Source organism: Anabrus simplex, chromosome 8 (genome assembly GCF_040414725.1).
Source record: "Anabrus simplex isolate iqAnaSimp1 chromosome 8, ASM4041472v1, whole genome shotgun sequence".
NCBI lineage: Eukaryota > Metazoa > Arthropoda > Insecta > Orthoptera > Tettigoniidae > Anabrus > Anabrus simplex.
In genome coordinates, this window is record NC_090272.1 from 233,336,796 (window position 1) to 233,352,422 (window position 15,627).

Consider the following 15,627-nt stretch of genomic DNA (forward strand, 5'->3'; position numbering starts at 1 on the left):
AAGGACCAGGTGTTTGTATTAGTGTCAGTTCACTTCTCTTTATGCATATAGAACACACTACACTACTAAGCACCATAGAAACACGCAATAGCGAATGCAGTAATCTATACAAGTTTGGCGGTAGGAATGGCACCCGGCCGTAAAACTGGGTTAAATCCATATCACGTGCTGAACTTACTATTAGCTTAACATTACAAGTGATAATAAAGTGAAGTTAAACCATAATTACACAACTACAGCAACAAGAGTACAAAAAGCAATTCCATGGAGAAAAAAAGTTAACAAGAAATACTACTAGTTTAACGTTCTAAATCCAGCATCATCACATGCAATTTCCAGTACTTAACACTACTGCTTACAGTACTACAGATTGAGCTTGCTACTAGTTTAACTTTGCAAGTTAGAAGGTAAGGTTAAAACATAATTTTCCAACAAAACAACAACAAGAACAACAAGCAATTCCTTGGAGAGAAAATATTAGAAGAAATACTACTTGTTTAACATTCTAAATCCAGCAGAAAATTACAAATTCAGTGTCCGTCGTTTACAGCTTTTACTTTTCACTTTACACTAACATTCATCATCTTCTTAAGCGATTTAATACCGGAAGGGAATCTAGCAAAGACTGCTGCAGGTAATTTATTCCAATCCATTATGGTCCTGTTTAGGAAGGAAAACTTGCTGGTTTCTGGCCCTAATTGTATGCTCGTGATCTTTGCTCGATAAGTACGAGGGGGGTTCCAACCTATTCCTGACACTACTCCAGGCAGCCCCTCCCGTGTAGCTCTTATAAAGACCACACAGGCAAGCTTTAGTTCTTCTGGATTCAAGACTTTCCCAATTAATGGTATTTCTCCCGTTTATGAAGCGCATCGCTCTTTGAACTTTTTCTAGGGAATTTGTTAAACCTACCCTGTACGGATCCCAGCACGCAGACCCATATTCGAGAATCGGTCTTACCAAACTTGGCACCAGAATTAGCTTCCTTGAGATTCCGCATAATGAAATGTAACGATCTCCAGAATTTCTTAACTACATTTTCCACTTGCTCTGACCAGTTTGTCTTTTCTAATAGTAACACCTAAGTACAACTATCAACTTCTACGCCACTTTCCCCCCAAGTTCGTAATCCCTCTCTTCTGTCTTTTTTTTTTTAATCTACTGAAACACAATTTCTTGCTCTTTCCGCTGTGGATTTTCATTCGATTTTCACGCGCCCGTTTTTCAATCGTATCTTAATCCTGCTGAAGCAATAGTTCGTCCTCCTCTGTCTTTATCTCTCGGTATATGACGCAATCATCTGCAAAGAGGCGCACTTCCAATTTTATCGAATCAGGCATATAATTCGCGCACTTCCAATTTTATCGAATCAGGCATATAATTCATAAAAAGTATGAAAAGAATTGGCCCATAACGCTACCCTGAGCTGCACCAGACGTAACGTTTGCTGGAGAAGATAGAGTTTCTCCCACGCGCACGCTCCGAGAACTTCCTTTGAGGAGGTTTTCTTTTTTGCTTTACGTCGCACCGACACAGATAGGTCTTATGGCGACAATGAGATAGGAAAGGCCTAGGAGTGGAAAGGAAACGGCCGTGGCCTTAAGGTACAGCCCCTGGTGTGAAAATGGAAAACCAGGGAAAACCATATTCAGGGCTGCCGGCAGTGGGATTCGAACCCACTATCTCCCGGTTGCAAGCTCACAGCTGTGCGACCCTAACCGCACGACCATCTCGCCCGGTCCTTTGAGGAATTCTCGTGCCCATTTCACTACTCTGATGTCAATGTCCGTACGCGCTAATTTGTTAAGGAGAATCTCATGTGGCACGAGATCGACTACCTTAGCAAAATAAATTACTACTGCATCAATTCTTGACCCATTGTTGAGCTTATCCGATATATCTTGACATACGGAACAGAGCTGGCTTCTCAGGAGAAGTCTTCCCTAACACCATGCTGCCCCTTAAATATCATTCCAGAATAGTCCCATTTTAACCTCGAATAATCTACTATTAATTGCTCCATTTGTTTGTATACGATTGACGTCAAACTTACCGGTCTGTGGTTATTCAAGTCGCTCTTGTCACCCCGTTTGTGAATAGGAACTACAATGGCCGATCGTCTGGAACCTTCGTATAGTTCAGTGATACATTCAAGATTATTATTAAGTATGGTAGGGTCGCTTAACCCCCGAGTTTTTGTGCCTCTCCGGAAATAGAGTCTGGCCCACAGATTTTTTTTTTTTAAGTTTGGTAAGACCTTTACGCAGTAATGAAGCTGTAATTTGGAAGTCATTAGTTTTCGGAAAATTGTTCCTGAATAACTGTGCCGCCGGATTAAAAACCTTACCGTAGTGTTTACTTAATGCTTCCGCTTTATCCATAGCCTATCTGTTGTCGCCAGTAAATCCCCTCCTATATAAAGAGAAGGAATTGACTTTTCCTCTCCCTTCAGTCTTTGTATATATTTTTTAAAAAAAGGTTCCAGGAATTTCGAATTTCATTTAGGATATTGTCAAGATATTCAGCCACTTTCTTTTCTGCTGTCAAATGCTTCACCAAACTTCTATACTCCAACTTAACACGCATCATTATCGTTTCTTTTGTTGAACGCTCTCGTAGTCTTACGTTTAAGCTTCCTAATAGTCGCGGTGTAGTACGGTGGATCTGAATTATCATGTTGGGAACGTATTTATTCAGTCCTGTATTTAAAATGGTTTTGAAATTCTCCGAAATGCCGTCCATGAAGTACATTCCATGTTTGTTTAATGCGGAACTGAATTGAAATGTATGTTTCAAATGGCTCAACAGTTCCCTGACACTGTGTGTGTGACCTACATTCAGAAGCGTGTTCTCACGTCCCCGCTGGTTTCCACGTGCCGCACGCAACTCGAGCACGCTACACAGACATCGATTAGTCTCCCGATACATCCTGGTTCACTTATGTCTAGCAAGAAACACCTTCTGTAGATTTCCGCATAAATGAACTTCCCTGAAAGTTGACATCTACTAATTCTCAACCTTTGTTGTTAATGAAGCCAGTACCAGCAGAGCAGATGGTTTTGAGGGGTGGAACTGCATCGTACGATCTGAGAATAGTATTTTTATGTTGTTGTCGAGAGCGAGAACATGAGAGTCCCGGAGCGAAAACTATGCCCTGTGTCCGAGAAATACCTGGTGAGTCGGAAAATCTCCATTGTATCACACTGAAAAGCGATCTGTCATCGAGGCGGATTTTCCCCCATACCAGAGAAGAAACTGGCCTTTTCAGGGATTTAATTTTGAAGTTACTTTATGACGAGTATGTTTCATATTTGGGAGGTGCCTGTTAAAACAGGTCGTAAGTTAGCCAAGGGCCGAGGTGTTTGAAACGAGTGTTCGGCTTCTTGGTTCTTACGGGCCGATGGCGTAGATGTTAGGCCCCTTTAAACAACAAACCCACGAACCTGCTACGCTGGCGTAGCAGGGAGAGAGGGGCGCGTCCCAGATACCGGATAGGGGGGTCCTACCCGGTTTGCCGGCAGACTTGAGGGAAATAAAATACCTTTCGCTGACCAAACACACTACCCCCTGCGGGTGGGGGACGCACATGTAGAATACACCCGCGGTATCCCCTGCCTGTCGTAAGAGGCGACTAAAAGGGGCCCAAGGGGCTCTCAGCTGGGGAGTGGATTGGCAACCACGGGGCCCTTAGCTGAGTCTTGGGCATTGCTTTCACTTACTTGTGCCAGGCTCCTCACTTTCGTCTATTCTGTCCGACCTCCGTTGGTCAACTCTTGTTCTTTTCCGACCCCGACGGTATTAGAGCATTCGAGGCCTAAGGAGTCTTTCATTTTCACGCCCTTCGTGGCCCTTGCCTTTCTTCGTCCGTTACTTCATCTTTCGAAGCGACGGATCCCTTCTTTCTTCTTTTTTCTCTCTCTCTACCCCTGTGGGTGGGGGACGCAGACGAATAATACACCCACGGTATCCCCTGCCTGTCGTGAGAGGCGACTAAAAGGGGCGACCAAGGGATGATTGAATTAGAACCATGCAACTACTTTCGATTCGTACCATCACGCGGGGAACACCATGGGTTGCCTGTACTTGCGAGTAGTACCACTAGATTAGGTACGAAATAGGTTTGTGATTAGTAGCAGCAAAGAGTTGGGTCTCCTGTGGGTTTCCAGTACCCGTGTGTCGTACCCACGTGAGCAACACCGCGGGTCTGGGCGTTGCCTGTGAGTTGTACCACTATATGAGCGACACCGTGGGTCTGCGTTGCCTGTGATTAGTACCCACTATGTGAGAAACACCACGGGAATACTGGCACCTGTGACTAGTACACCTAGGTGAGGAACCTCTTCGGTTTGCGTTGGCTATGAGTGGCGCCATTGTGTGAGAAACACCATAGGTCTGCGTTACCTGTACGAAGTACAATACTTGTCAGTAGTACCATCTTGTGTGGAACACCGTGAGTCTTCGCTACTTTTGATTAGTACCCCAACATGGCAGATACCATGGTTCTACTTTACTCGCGACATGTACCATTCTGAGGGGCCTTAGACCTGGATTTTGGACCCCTTTAGACATCAACCATCCTCGATTCAGGATTTTGCTTTATAAGTGGTCCCTTGGTCAGTAATACTATTATTTATGATCTTTTTTGAGTCGGATCCACTGTTGTTTTTTGTTTGCTTTTTTTTTTTGGGTTCATGTCCATCCATTCATTCTTCATGACATTTTTTAAATTCTGGTCAGTGGATGATTTTGAACTTTTGTTGTAATTTCATTTCGTACCATTAGGGGCCGATGGCCCACAAACAAGCTTGGTCCTTACGACCGGTTTTAAGAGTAGGATGCCTGGATCGGTAGACTAAGGAGGATTCTAGATTTGGCCATCTTTACTATTTTGTTTACCTGAGATCTCATAAGCGGAATACGAAGTTAGGTTCATATCTTTTTATTAGATTTAAGTAACGGGGCTCTGGTCATCATGCGTAATGTTTATTTTGAAAAAATAATTGTGATTTGGAAAAAAAAAGGAGTTTTGGGAATATACCTCCAGGCCTCAGTAAATGTTTCTCTTAATAGGCCTACCTTGAAGAGGGACATTTAGTATACAGGGTTATTCACATAAGATGTTACATGGAAATAACGTCTAAACCATTAAATATATCGGTATTCTGTTTTCATATTCGTGAATGATACGCAGGGACTTGTAAAATAATGTGCTACTTATTCCCATGGGGTGATTAATAGCCGAGATATTGATACTAACTCCATATTTTGAAATCGAATGGCACGAATACATACAGCTTGCCCAAAAGCTCAACCGCGTACAAGTCCAAATCTGTAACTATTTTCAAAATCGGACAGTTACTTTTTGAGATATCAATAAAAACCGCATTTGGGCTTTTGCGTTCCCCATCAGACAGCGTGCGGTTGGCCAAGGATGTACTGGCACGCAAGTTGTTTCCTGGCATTGACTCCAGCTCCAGAACGGATACCAGGCATGAACTGTAAACTATCGTACACATAATGTGATGTATCGTAACATACCCTGGGCGTGCAACGTTATTGTTTCACTGGCGAACACACAACGGGGAGGAGAGATTTAAGTTTTTTGTTTTGTTTTGTTTTGTTTTGTTTTGTTTTGTTTTGTTTTGTTTTGTTTTGTTTTGTTTTGTTTTGTTTTGTTTTGTTTTGTTTTGTTTTGTTTTGTTTTGTTTTGTAATCCATGTGTAACAGGTTGCGCCCAGTTTGGCGTCTTTCCCCACGGATGGGAATGGGAAGAATTTGGAAAGGACGTCGTTCGTGGCCTATCTCAAAGGTACCAATCTGGTATTTGCCTGGTGTTGAACATGAGACACCATGAACATCAGTTTCGGGTCGGGCGAGGTAGGACTCTAACCCGAATGCACGCTACACATTATTCATTTGCTTTTCTAGAAGGAGCTTTGGTTTTCCGTGGTTTCCCATGTTCACACCAGGCAAATGCTGGGGCTGTACCTTAATTAAGGCCACGGCCGCTTCCTTCCAACTCCTAGGTCTTTCCTATCCCATCGTCGCCATAAGACCTATCTGTGTCGGCGCGACGTAAAGCCCCTAGCAAAATAAAAAAAAAAAAAAAACTAGAAGTAGCTCTTCATGTGTCCCGTGTTAAGTTTATTTCTCAGTTCTCAAGTCAAAGTTTATTTTATTCCTTTTAAAAGCATCAACCCTCCCTGTCCTGTCATGAGTTCGCCTGTCATACACACTTTGCAAACCCATCACATGTGTACGATATGCTTACATGCCTGGTATCCATTCTGTGGCTGGAATCACTCCCAGGAAACTGCTTGCGCGTCAATATGTCCTTGCCCGACTGCACGCAGTCTGAAGCGACATGCAAAACCGCTGTTCTTATTGATATCTCAAAAAGTAACTGTCCGATTTTGAAAATACATATTTAAACTTGTACGCAGTTGATCTTTTAGGCCGTCTGTATGAATTTGTGCTGTTCCATTTAAAAATATGGAGTTGCTCTCAATATCTCGGATATGAATCACCCCACGAGAATACGTAGTGCATTAATTTACAAACCTCTGGGTATCATTTACTAATATGAAAACAGAATACCGATATGTTTAATGTTTTCGACGTTATTTCCGTGTAACATCTTAGGTGAATAACCCTGTATAGCAGAGGTGTCAAGGCTTTCACCCGTGCGGTGGTGGTATGCTGTAAATAAAGGCTGTTCTATATTCTTGCTCCAGGACAAACCACGGTCCATTATTAAGCCGAGATAGCTGATTTGTTTAGACTAAGACAGGGGGACATTGTTTGTTAATAGTAAGGTGACTAAATTTAGGCCGGCACTTGGTGAAAAGAATAGCCTGCGTTTTGGTAGGATTTATTTCACCTTATTCCGGACATTGTTGCAGCGCGGAGATGGCCTCTTAGAGGTGTAAATGGCAATGCCATCTGCGTATCCACTAACATTTTGTTCGTCTGTGCAACGCTAGCCAATGTTGGAAGGCAGTGGCTATAGAAGATATTTTGCTACACATTGGCGATGTATCTTTAGCTGGTGGGTTGAGTGACAGTGTAGTTTGCAGCAAGCTTGTTCGGATCGTAAATAATACCACAAACACATTCCAGCACAACCTTGCCAACTTGCAGAGTCCACCACGTTGTCTTCGGGCTAGTATTTTACTTTCTTGCCCAGTTTTTCCACGAATTTAATAGTGATTTGAGGTTCTAGAATAGCGTTCGGTCAGTTCGAGGGAACACGGATTCTTTTCTCATGCATCGTAGAAGTTGCTTCGTTCCATCTCAACAATAAACAAGCGAATAGAGAACTGAAAGTTCACTTTGATGGCAGATTACTCTCACATACCAAGTATCCAAACTTTCTAGGAGTCATTCTAGATGGGACTCTAAGTTTCAAAGAACATCTTAGCAGAACTGCCGCCAAACTCAGAACCAGAAATAATATCCTGCAGAAACTGTGCGGCACTACGTGGGGGTCAACAGCTTCTACACTTCGGACTTCTGCCCTTGGACTAGTTTATCCCGTGGCTGAATATTGTGCTCCAATCTGGATAAACAGCGCTCATGTTAAGCTTGTTGATACTCAGCTCAACCAAACCATGCGTTTAATATCAGGGACAATCAGACGTACTCCAACATACTGGCTGCCATCATTAAGTCACATACCACCTCCATCCGTGAGAAGAGAACAAGCACTTATCAAGGTGTACAATAATATGTGCAACAATTCTTCTCCTCCTGTACATCTTGATCTCCCTGTTATTAACAGGAAGATACTTCGCTCTCGCCACCCTCCATTGAATACTGCAAGGAAGCTTGCTGAAAGTAATTTCAACATGATTGACAGCTGGAAGCAATTATGAAAGACCTCCGCAACACCAGAACAGCAAGCTATGCCATGCATCACATCTAAGCCACCAGGTTTTGAGCTCGGCAGAAAAATTTGGTGTACTCTAAACCGAATCAGAACTAATTGTGGTAGATGTGCAGACTCCCTTTATAAATAGAAGAAAATTCCATCTCCCGAGTGTAGTTGTGGTGCTGAAAGACAAACTGTTCAGCATATTATCCAAGAATGCCCTCTATCAGCCTTCTCAGGAGATCCAGCCGAGTTCCTGATGGCTACTCAAAAACGGTGTAAATTATATTAGAGATATCAATCTGACATTTTGACTTAATGTGTTCAGACGTGAAAATAATTTTAAAATACTTTTATTGTGATGTGATTGTAAACCATACCATACATATATAAATAATTTTCCTTGGTTTCCTGCTGCAACTTGAAGTGAATACCGGAATGGTTCAGAAACTAGCCCCAGTCAATTCCAGACGCCGTACCGACACTGAATCTACCCAGGTTAACACTCTCTGTGGGCTAGAAAAAGTCATGCTTGGCTTTGACAACAATTTTGAAAGTGACAGAAGTATGAGCGATACGATGTGCTGCCAGTCCCTGCGATGAATTGTGTGAAAGTGTACACATTTCCGTGGGCTTCGCAAGCTATCTAGCTCAACGAGAGAGCAACGGGAAATATTTGCCCAGTACGTCTCTTCATTGACGCCTAGGCTATTTGTGACAGCGGACGGTGGATCTGTTGAGGATCCAACCAGCCTTCGGGCTCACTCCATTCGCCCATCCAATCCACCCACCCATCCATCCACCCACCCATCCATCCCATCCATCCATCCCATCCCATCCCATCCCATCCCATCCCATCCCATCCCATCCCATCCATCCATCCATCCATCCATCCATCCCGTCCGTCCGTCCGTCCGTCCGTCCGTCCGTCCGTCCGTCCGTCCGTCCGTCCGTCCAGTAGCCATGGTTTTGAGAGGAGGAGGAATTCATGAGACTTTATTCTTCAGAGTTAGTTATGCGGTGAGTACTGTAGCTGCCCCAAATACTGACCAGAAGAAAAAACGCCAATTTTTCGAAGAATAAAGGTAGAAGAAGGGCGTGAAATTGAAAGACTCGTTCGGCATCGCAGTTCTAATACCATCGGAGGTTGACCAAGAGAGGTCGAATAGGAAAGATGAAAATGAAGATGCTGGCACAAGTAAGTGGAAGCTGTAATACCCTCGCTCCCATGTTAACCCCCTTTGTCGCCTTTTCCGACAGGCTCCGCCTTCCTAGCGTAGCCGTCTTCCGAGCGCCGGGTAGGAATGGAGGTATGCCTGGTAACCTACATGCAGTTCTCCATTGGGGTGTACATGAAAAGAGCTGCACCCACAAGGGGGTACTGTTCAGCAGTGTTGGATATAATTTCTGAATGTCTGGGAGCGATAACATTTAGATGAGATTAAGCTGGCTTGCAACTATGGACTTTCCTGAGGATGTGGTACAGTGGCGACGTTTTGCAGAAACAGGTGCCGCTAATTTACACTTCTATTATTGGAAAATAATAAGTACTGTAATTGAGAGATAATCACACGAAGAAAAGTTGTGAAGCATGTGCAAATAAACTAAATGAAGGCGTGTTTGTTGTTGATTAGGCGAGTCAGCATTGTGTAACTTGTCACTTACTGTTGGTTAATGCACCGAGTGTCTTGCATTTAGGAGAATAGTGGGTTCGAGTCCCACTGTCGACAGCCTTGAAGGTGGTTTTCCGTGATTTTCCATTTTCACACTGGGCAAATGCTGGGGCAGTACTTCAATTTTCTTTAAAAAATAGTCTCTCTGGTTCATTCCAGCTAAGAACGGTATTTTATCGTACTCTCTTTCTTTTCTTTCTGCAGAAGTTACACAAACCTCTTCAGACAGTTCCGGCCCCAGTGAATGTTATTTTAATGAATGCTGGGATCAGCCGGACACTGAACTCCTAGGTTCGATCCTGGGAGGTCACTGGCACTTGTTGAATCGCCGCAGGTGTGATATTCTTAGAAGATTGCAACTTGTACTCTGTTTTTCTTCTGCCGACTGGTTAAGTTTTATCGATAACGGATAATGATTAGGCGAGGGTGACACTACCTAGCAGAGCAAATTTTCCTTGAATTAAAACTCTCCCTATAGCCTATTTTAGACTGGCAGGTCTCTCTCTTGTATGTGTGATCATTATTTATGAAAGCTGGGTTCGAGCTGTTTGATTTCAGAGTTCTTTCATAGTATTTGAATAAACACGCACAGAAGAGTGCGTAGTTGTGAGCTTGCATTTGGGAGGAGTGGGTTGGAATCCTACTGCAGGTAGTAGTGAAGATGTTTTTTCGTCGTCTGGGGGGTTGGTCTCCCTCTACTTCTCTTACCCTCCATGGCAGAGTCCATTATTCTCCTAGGTAGCTTATCCTCGGCCGTTTGCATCACATGACCCCACCACCGAAGCAGCTTTATGCATATTGCTTCATCCACTGAGATCATTCCTAACTTAGTCTATATCTCCTTATTCCAAGTATCCACCTGTTTGTACCAGCAATCATTGTTGGTACTTTCATGCCTGTAATTTCTAACTTAATGAATAAGATAGCCTGAATACACAATGTTTCACTACCGTACAGCTAAGTTGGTCTGTTTTTTTTTTTTTTTTTTGCTAGTGGCTTTACGTCGCACCGACACAGATAGGTCTTATGGCGACGATGGGACAGGAAAGGGCTAGGACTGGGAAGGAAGCGGCCGTGGCCTTAATTAAGGTACAGCCCCAGCATTTGCCTGGTGTGAAAATGGGAAACCACAGAAAACTATCTTCAGGGCTGCTGACAGTGGGGTTTGAATCCACTATCTCCCGAATACTAGATACTGGCCGCACTTAAGGGACTGCAGCTATCGAGCTCGGTCAAAGTTGGTCTGAAAATAAACCTGTGTGAAACATTTTTGTCCGAAAAACCGACTTCTTCTGATAGAATACTGATGATTGCAATGGAGAGCTCACTGTATTAGCTTTACTGTACCTTCATTAAATCTTGCTTCCTATACTATCATCCTGAGAGAATACACATCCTAAAATACCTGCTTCTAATGATACACATATTCTGGTTTTGTATTCCGAACCTGACATTCAGTTATCTTTGTTTTTTGTACTGACATCACTTCAGGCTTAGAAGTCTTAATTTGCATATCTTACTCTGTGCACCTATTTTCAAGTTATAAGATATTGGATGCAGGTTTTCAGCACAGTCTGTCATTAAGGCCAAACTGCTTACTACATTTTGAGGGCATAGTCATTTCAAAATGAATTTGCTATATTAGTAAAAACTATATCATGGTTATCAACGATGAGAAAAAAAAAAGTGAGATTTTAATGATGGAGGAAATATTCTATCTAAACTGTTTCACAGGGTGCAAACTATGTTACAATTTTTTTACACATTTGTAGCTTGCACTGACCAATGTAGAGTTTCCTTAATGATAATTCCCAGGTTAATTACCGACACACAACAAAGTAAAACTGTATTATTCAAGGTTATAGGTAGCATGTCATTTTGTTTTGAAATATGCAGATTCCTTGATGAACCAATAATAATGGCTCCTGTTTTTAGAAAGGAATCACTATCATGGTATTGCTGTATGCACCAAAACTACAATCCTTTATTTCTCCTCTCCTTCCTCGCAAGACTTTTTATCTCTTGGCATGAATAAGTCACAATTGTTGATCTTCATTAAGAGACCTTTTACATGTTAAATTACCTTTAGAAATTTGCACTTGTATTAATATTAGTCTTCTCTTGACTGATGCCAGTTCTTTATTTAGTTTTCTTTTTTTACAGAAGGAGGTTTCCAGGTGCCATCACTGGGAGAGCTGACAGCAAGATGTGTGGCATCCCATATTCCTTTTGAGTTGGTAGAGCATGTATATCCCCCAGTACCTGAGCAGGTGCAGTTGCGCATTGCCTTCTGGAGTTTCCCCGACAATGAGGAAGATATTCGCCTCTACTCCTGTTTGGCCAACGGAAGCTCAGAGGAATTTCTACGAGGAGAACATCTTTTCAAGACTAGAACAGTCAAAGATCCCTTGCAGATAGGTCAGTGTTTAATATAAAATCAGTATTGATAATTTACACTGTAATGCAAAAGAAAACCACAGCACTTATATTTTCTCTACTGTTTGCAAGTAAATTGTACTTAATCAATTTATCTTGTAATTCCTGTTTATTTAATTAATTAATTAATTAATTTATTTATTTGGCATATGATGTATTCATGATAAGTGGTTACAAACTAATTATACAGCTAGTATGAAACATAACAACAATGACAATAATCAATTTAAACAGCACATATAGAAATATATTGCCGGTCGAGTGGTTCAGATGGTTAAGGCGCTGGCTTTCTTACCCCAGCTTCGCAGGTTTGATCCTGGCTCAGTCCGGTGGTATTTGAAGGTGCTCGAATACGCCAGCCCCTTTACTGGCACATAAAAGAACTTGTGCGGGACAAACTTCTAGCACCTCGACGTCTCCAAAAACCATACATGTAGTTAGTGGGATGTAAAATCAATAACATTAATTATTAGTATTAGAAATGCATTTGCACTGCATGGTGAATTACAGATGAAGGACCACCACCAAGGGCCAAGGGGGAAGTTTTCATTCCCCTTCCCAAAGGGAAGGGGCGGGCCACCTAGAAGGTAATGCCTTCTCTCTGGCCAGGAGATTCGGCGGGTTTGGAGGATTGCTGGAGTTGGTAAAGAGGGCCGGAGCTTTGTATTGGTGAAGGAGTTGGGTGGGGGTCTCGATCTCTCGGCTAAGTATTTATTGTTCTTCCAGTATATACAGTACTTTGCAGTATTTTACAGTATTTTACAATATTGGGATTTTTACATTTGATTTTTACATTGGTGGTTGTTTCATGCTTTTGTCTTCCTCTTCTTTTTCTGAGTTGTTGAATGCTTTAGTTATTGCTGGTTACAAGATGGATTGGAAGGTCCACTGCACTGCCTCTGGTGTTCTTGAGGTCAGGTCGTCTTGAAGTAGGTCTCACTGTCTGGTGAATCTCATCCTGACCATCCCCAGTTATGTAGAGTAGATGCTGTTCTACCCACTCCACATCTAACATGGCATTTTTTTTTCGTCACACTGCCACACATAGAGATTTTATAGCGATGGTGGGATAGGAAAGGCCTAGAAGTGGGAAGGAAGGGGACAGCCCCAGGATTTGCCTGGTGAGAATGGGAAACCATGGAAAACCAGCTTCAGAGTTGCCGACAGTGAGGTTCGAACTCAAACCGCATGGCCAACTTGCCCAATAAAGGCACGATAAAGATATTGCAGAAAGGACTATTCCTAGGGACAGAAGAAGAATGTACATTCCAGGACCAACTTAGGAGGAAGAATCACAACTAAAAGAACTCCATGCTACCTACTGCATACAGTCAATTTTTTTCTCTGAAGAGGTTACCAGCATATTCAAGAAGCTCGGTCAACTCATTGGTGAAAGACTATCTCTGAGATCAATACCTCAAAGAACAACAAGAGAGCAAGGACAGCACTTCACCGACCATCTGGCATTGAGGTCACCATAATGTTACTGTAGATCAAGGGGCCCATCGGCTAAGCCTGATAAATCCATGCAGAAAAGATTCCCACGTTGCACCCACCAGTAGTTGCTCGACCTTCTTCTCTGGATATACTGCTTACCGATGAGGAAGTCAAAAAAACACCATCCAAAACTCAAAGTAGGAAAGTCTGCAGGTTGAAATGGTTCTAGGAATGAACAGATCCAAGAATTTTGGTGCAAAGACCTTGGAATGGTTAACTAATTTCTGTAGTTTTTGTATCCATTTTGTAATAAACTCCCAGAACAATTTTAAGACAAAAGTGGTGGCAGTTCTGAAACCAGGTAAAGACATCAGACGACCTCAATAGAATAACTTCTCTTGTAGACAGTTAGCTAATTAATTAACAGGCAGGCTTCAGATCAGGACAAGCATGCACAGACCAAGTGCTGAAGTACATCGAGGATGGTTTCAGAAGGGCCTTGTAACGGGCGCCGTGTTCGTCAACCTGACTGCTGCTTTCGATACAATCAGCCATCGACTTTTCAGACACAGGCTGTTTAAAATGACAGAAGACTTCAAACTTACAAGAATCGTTCAACGCTTGTTACTGAACAGGTGATTCAAAGTGACACTTCAAGGTAAAGAAGGTTGCTGGAGGAACCAGAAAAATGGTCTCTTAGAGGATAGTGTCCTTGCACCAATTCTCTTAAATATTTACACTAATGATCAACCTATTGGACTGAATAACATACATTTCTTATTATTTGCTGACAATTCTACAGTATGAAGGTCAGAGGCAAGACCTGTCTACTACGCATGTTAAGAAGGTCAAGCTAGGGAGCACATCCAGTAACTACTGCTCTGGCCCTTTCTTTCTCTTCATCTTAGTATGCTTGTCCTGTGTGAGGTCAACTCTGTTCATTCCAAGAAAGTGGATATTGAAATAAAGAAATAAATATGATAACTGGATTAAAGCCACTGTATACATATTTAATGAAGCCGAGCTTTCTGCCAAATTACATTGGCCTTCGTCAGGGCATGTGAAGGTCTGCCGCCGACAGTGAGCAAAGAAATTCTTCACGCTGTGCTGCAACGATCCCTCTGTCCAGTTAGTGGTGGTGGTGGTGGTGGTGGTGGTGGTGGTGGGGTGTATGGATGGTATGGTTGTGAATTCCACATTCCTTCGTAGAATTGAGCATATTTATTTCTTTATTTTAACACGAGCCACAAAAACCTATGTTCATTAAAGTGGATATTTCTTTGAATGGCACTGCTATGCAGTTTCTGCCTGCCTCAAACCAACAAACATTGAGAAGCTATGCTGCACTTGTGGCATAGCTCCACCTTTAATCCAACAGCCAGTAGCAGCTGAAACTTAGGATCTCAAAGAAAAGGTGAAGAACAGTCATCCTCTCTATGATCACGAGGTAGTAAAACAGCATCTCAGATCACGGAGGAGTTTCATTCATTCCATCAGGCCAGCACCAGCCACACCAAGTGTTCTTAGGAGTCACTACTGGCAGCAACAGTCCACACTATCTGGCTGAGAAGGGAGAATGAAACAGAAACCAAGTGCTTAGAGTTCAAAAAGAATTGTTTGATGTATAGCAAGAGGTTGCTGAGGAATTTGAATAAGGTGATGAAGGTGAAGAGGACAACTTGGATTGTAGTGAACACAGTGGATGAACAAGAGTGTGATAACTTGACACGTAATTCAAATTCGATACAACAAACAGAAAGTGTGTCACTATTGAACCCTACTAGAAGAAATGCTATTTACACTGGACCAGTGTATATGGATTAAGACAGCGAGTACATTCCTCTCAACGAAGGAGAAGGACATGCTGATAAGATCTAATATTTCACCTACCTTGACCGAAAGGTGAAGCTTGCAATGTTTGCTCTCCCATAGAAGCTTGGAGTGTTTATTTTTCAGACACCAAAATTGAAAAATGTTTGCCTTAGTTTGTGCCAGGACATATTACACAGTTCATATGGAAATTTATCCTGGTCATAACTAGAACCATTTAGAAGTGACAATTAACCAAGAGCTATTGTTGAGAGAATGGTACAGCCAATATCACACACTGAGAGAAATGTGACTGTTGATAACTGATTTATTTACCCTCCCCTAGCCATCTCTCTTCTTGAAAACCACCGTCTAACAGCTGTCAAAACTGTCAAAAAAAAC

The 15,627-nt window shown here is 42.4% G+C and overlaps 1 protein-coding gene across 3 annotated transcripts in view; it reads left to right on the forward strand.

Annotated features, from left to right (window-relative positions):
- The window catches only part of Dora (Dorado), a 641,834-nt gene that overhangs the window by 415,631 nt on the left and 210,576 nt on the right, over nt 1-15,627 (forward strand). For all 3 annotated transcript variants that reach the window (XM_067152778.2, XM_067152780.2, XM_067152779.2), the window contains exon 2: nt 11,707-11,961. In XM_067152778.2, the coding sequence (XP_067008879.2) occupies nt 11,707-11,961 (255 nt within the window). The remainder of the gene's footprint in view (nt 1-11,706; nt 11,962-15,627) is intronic.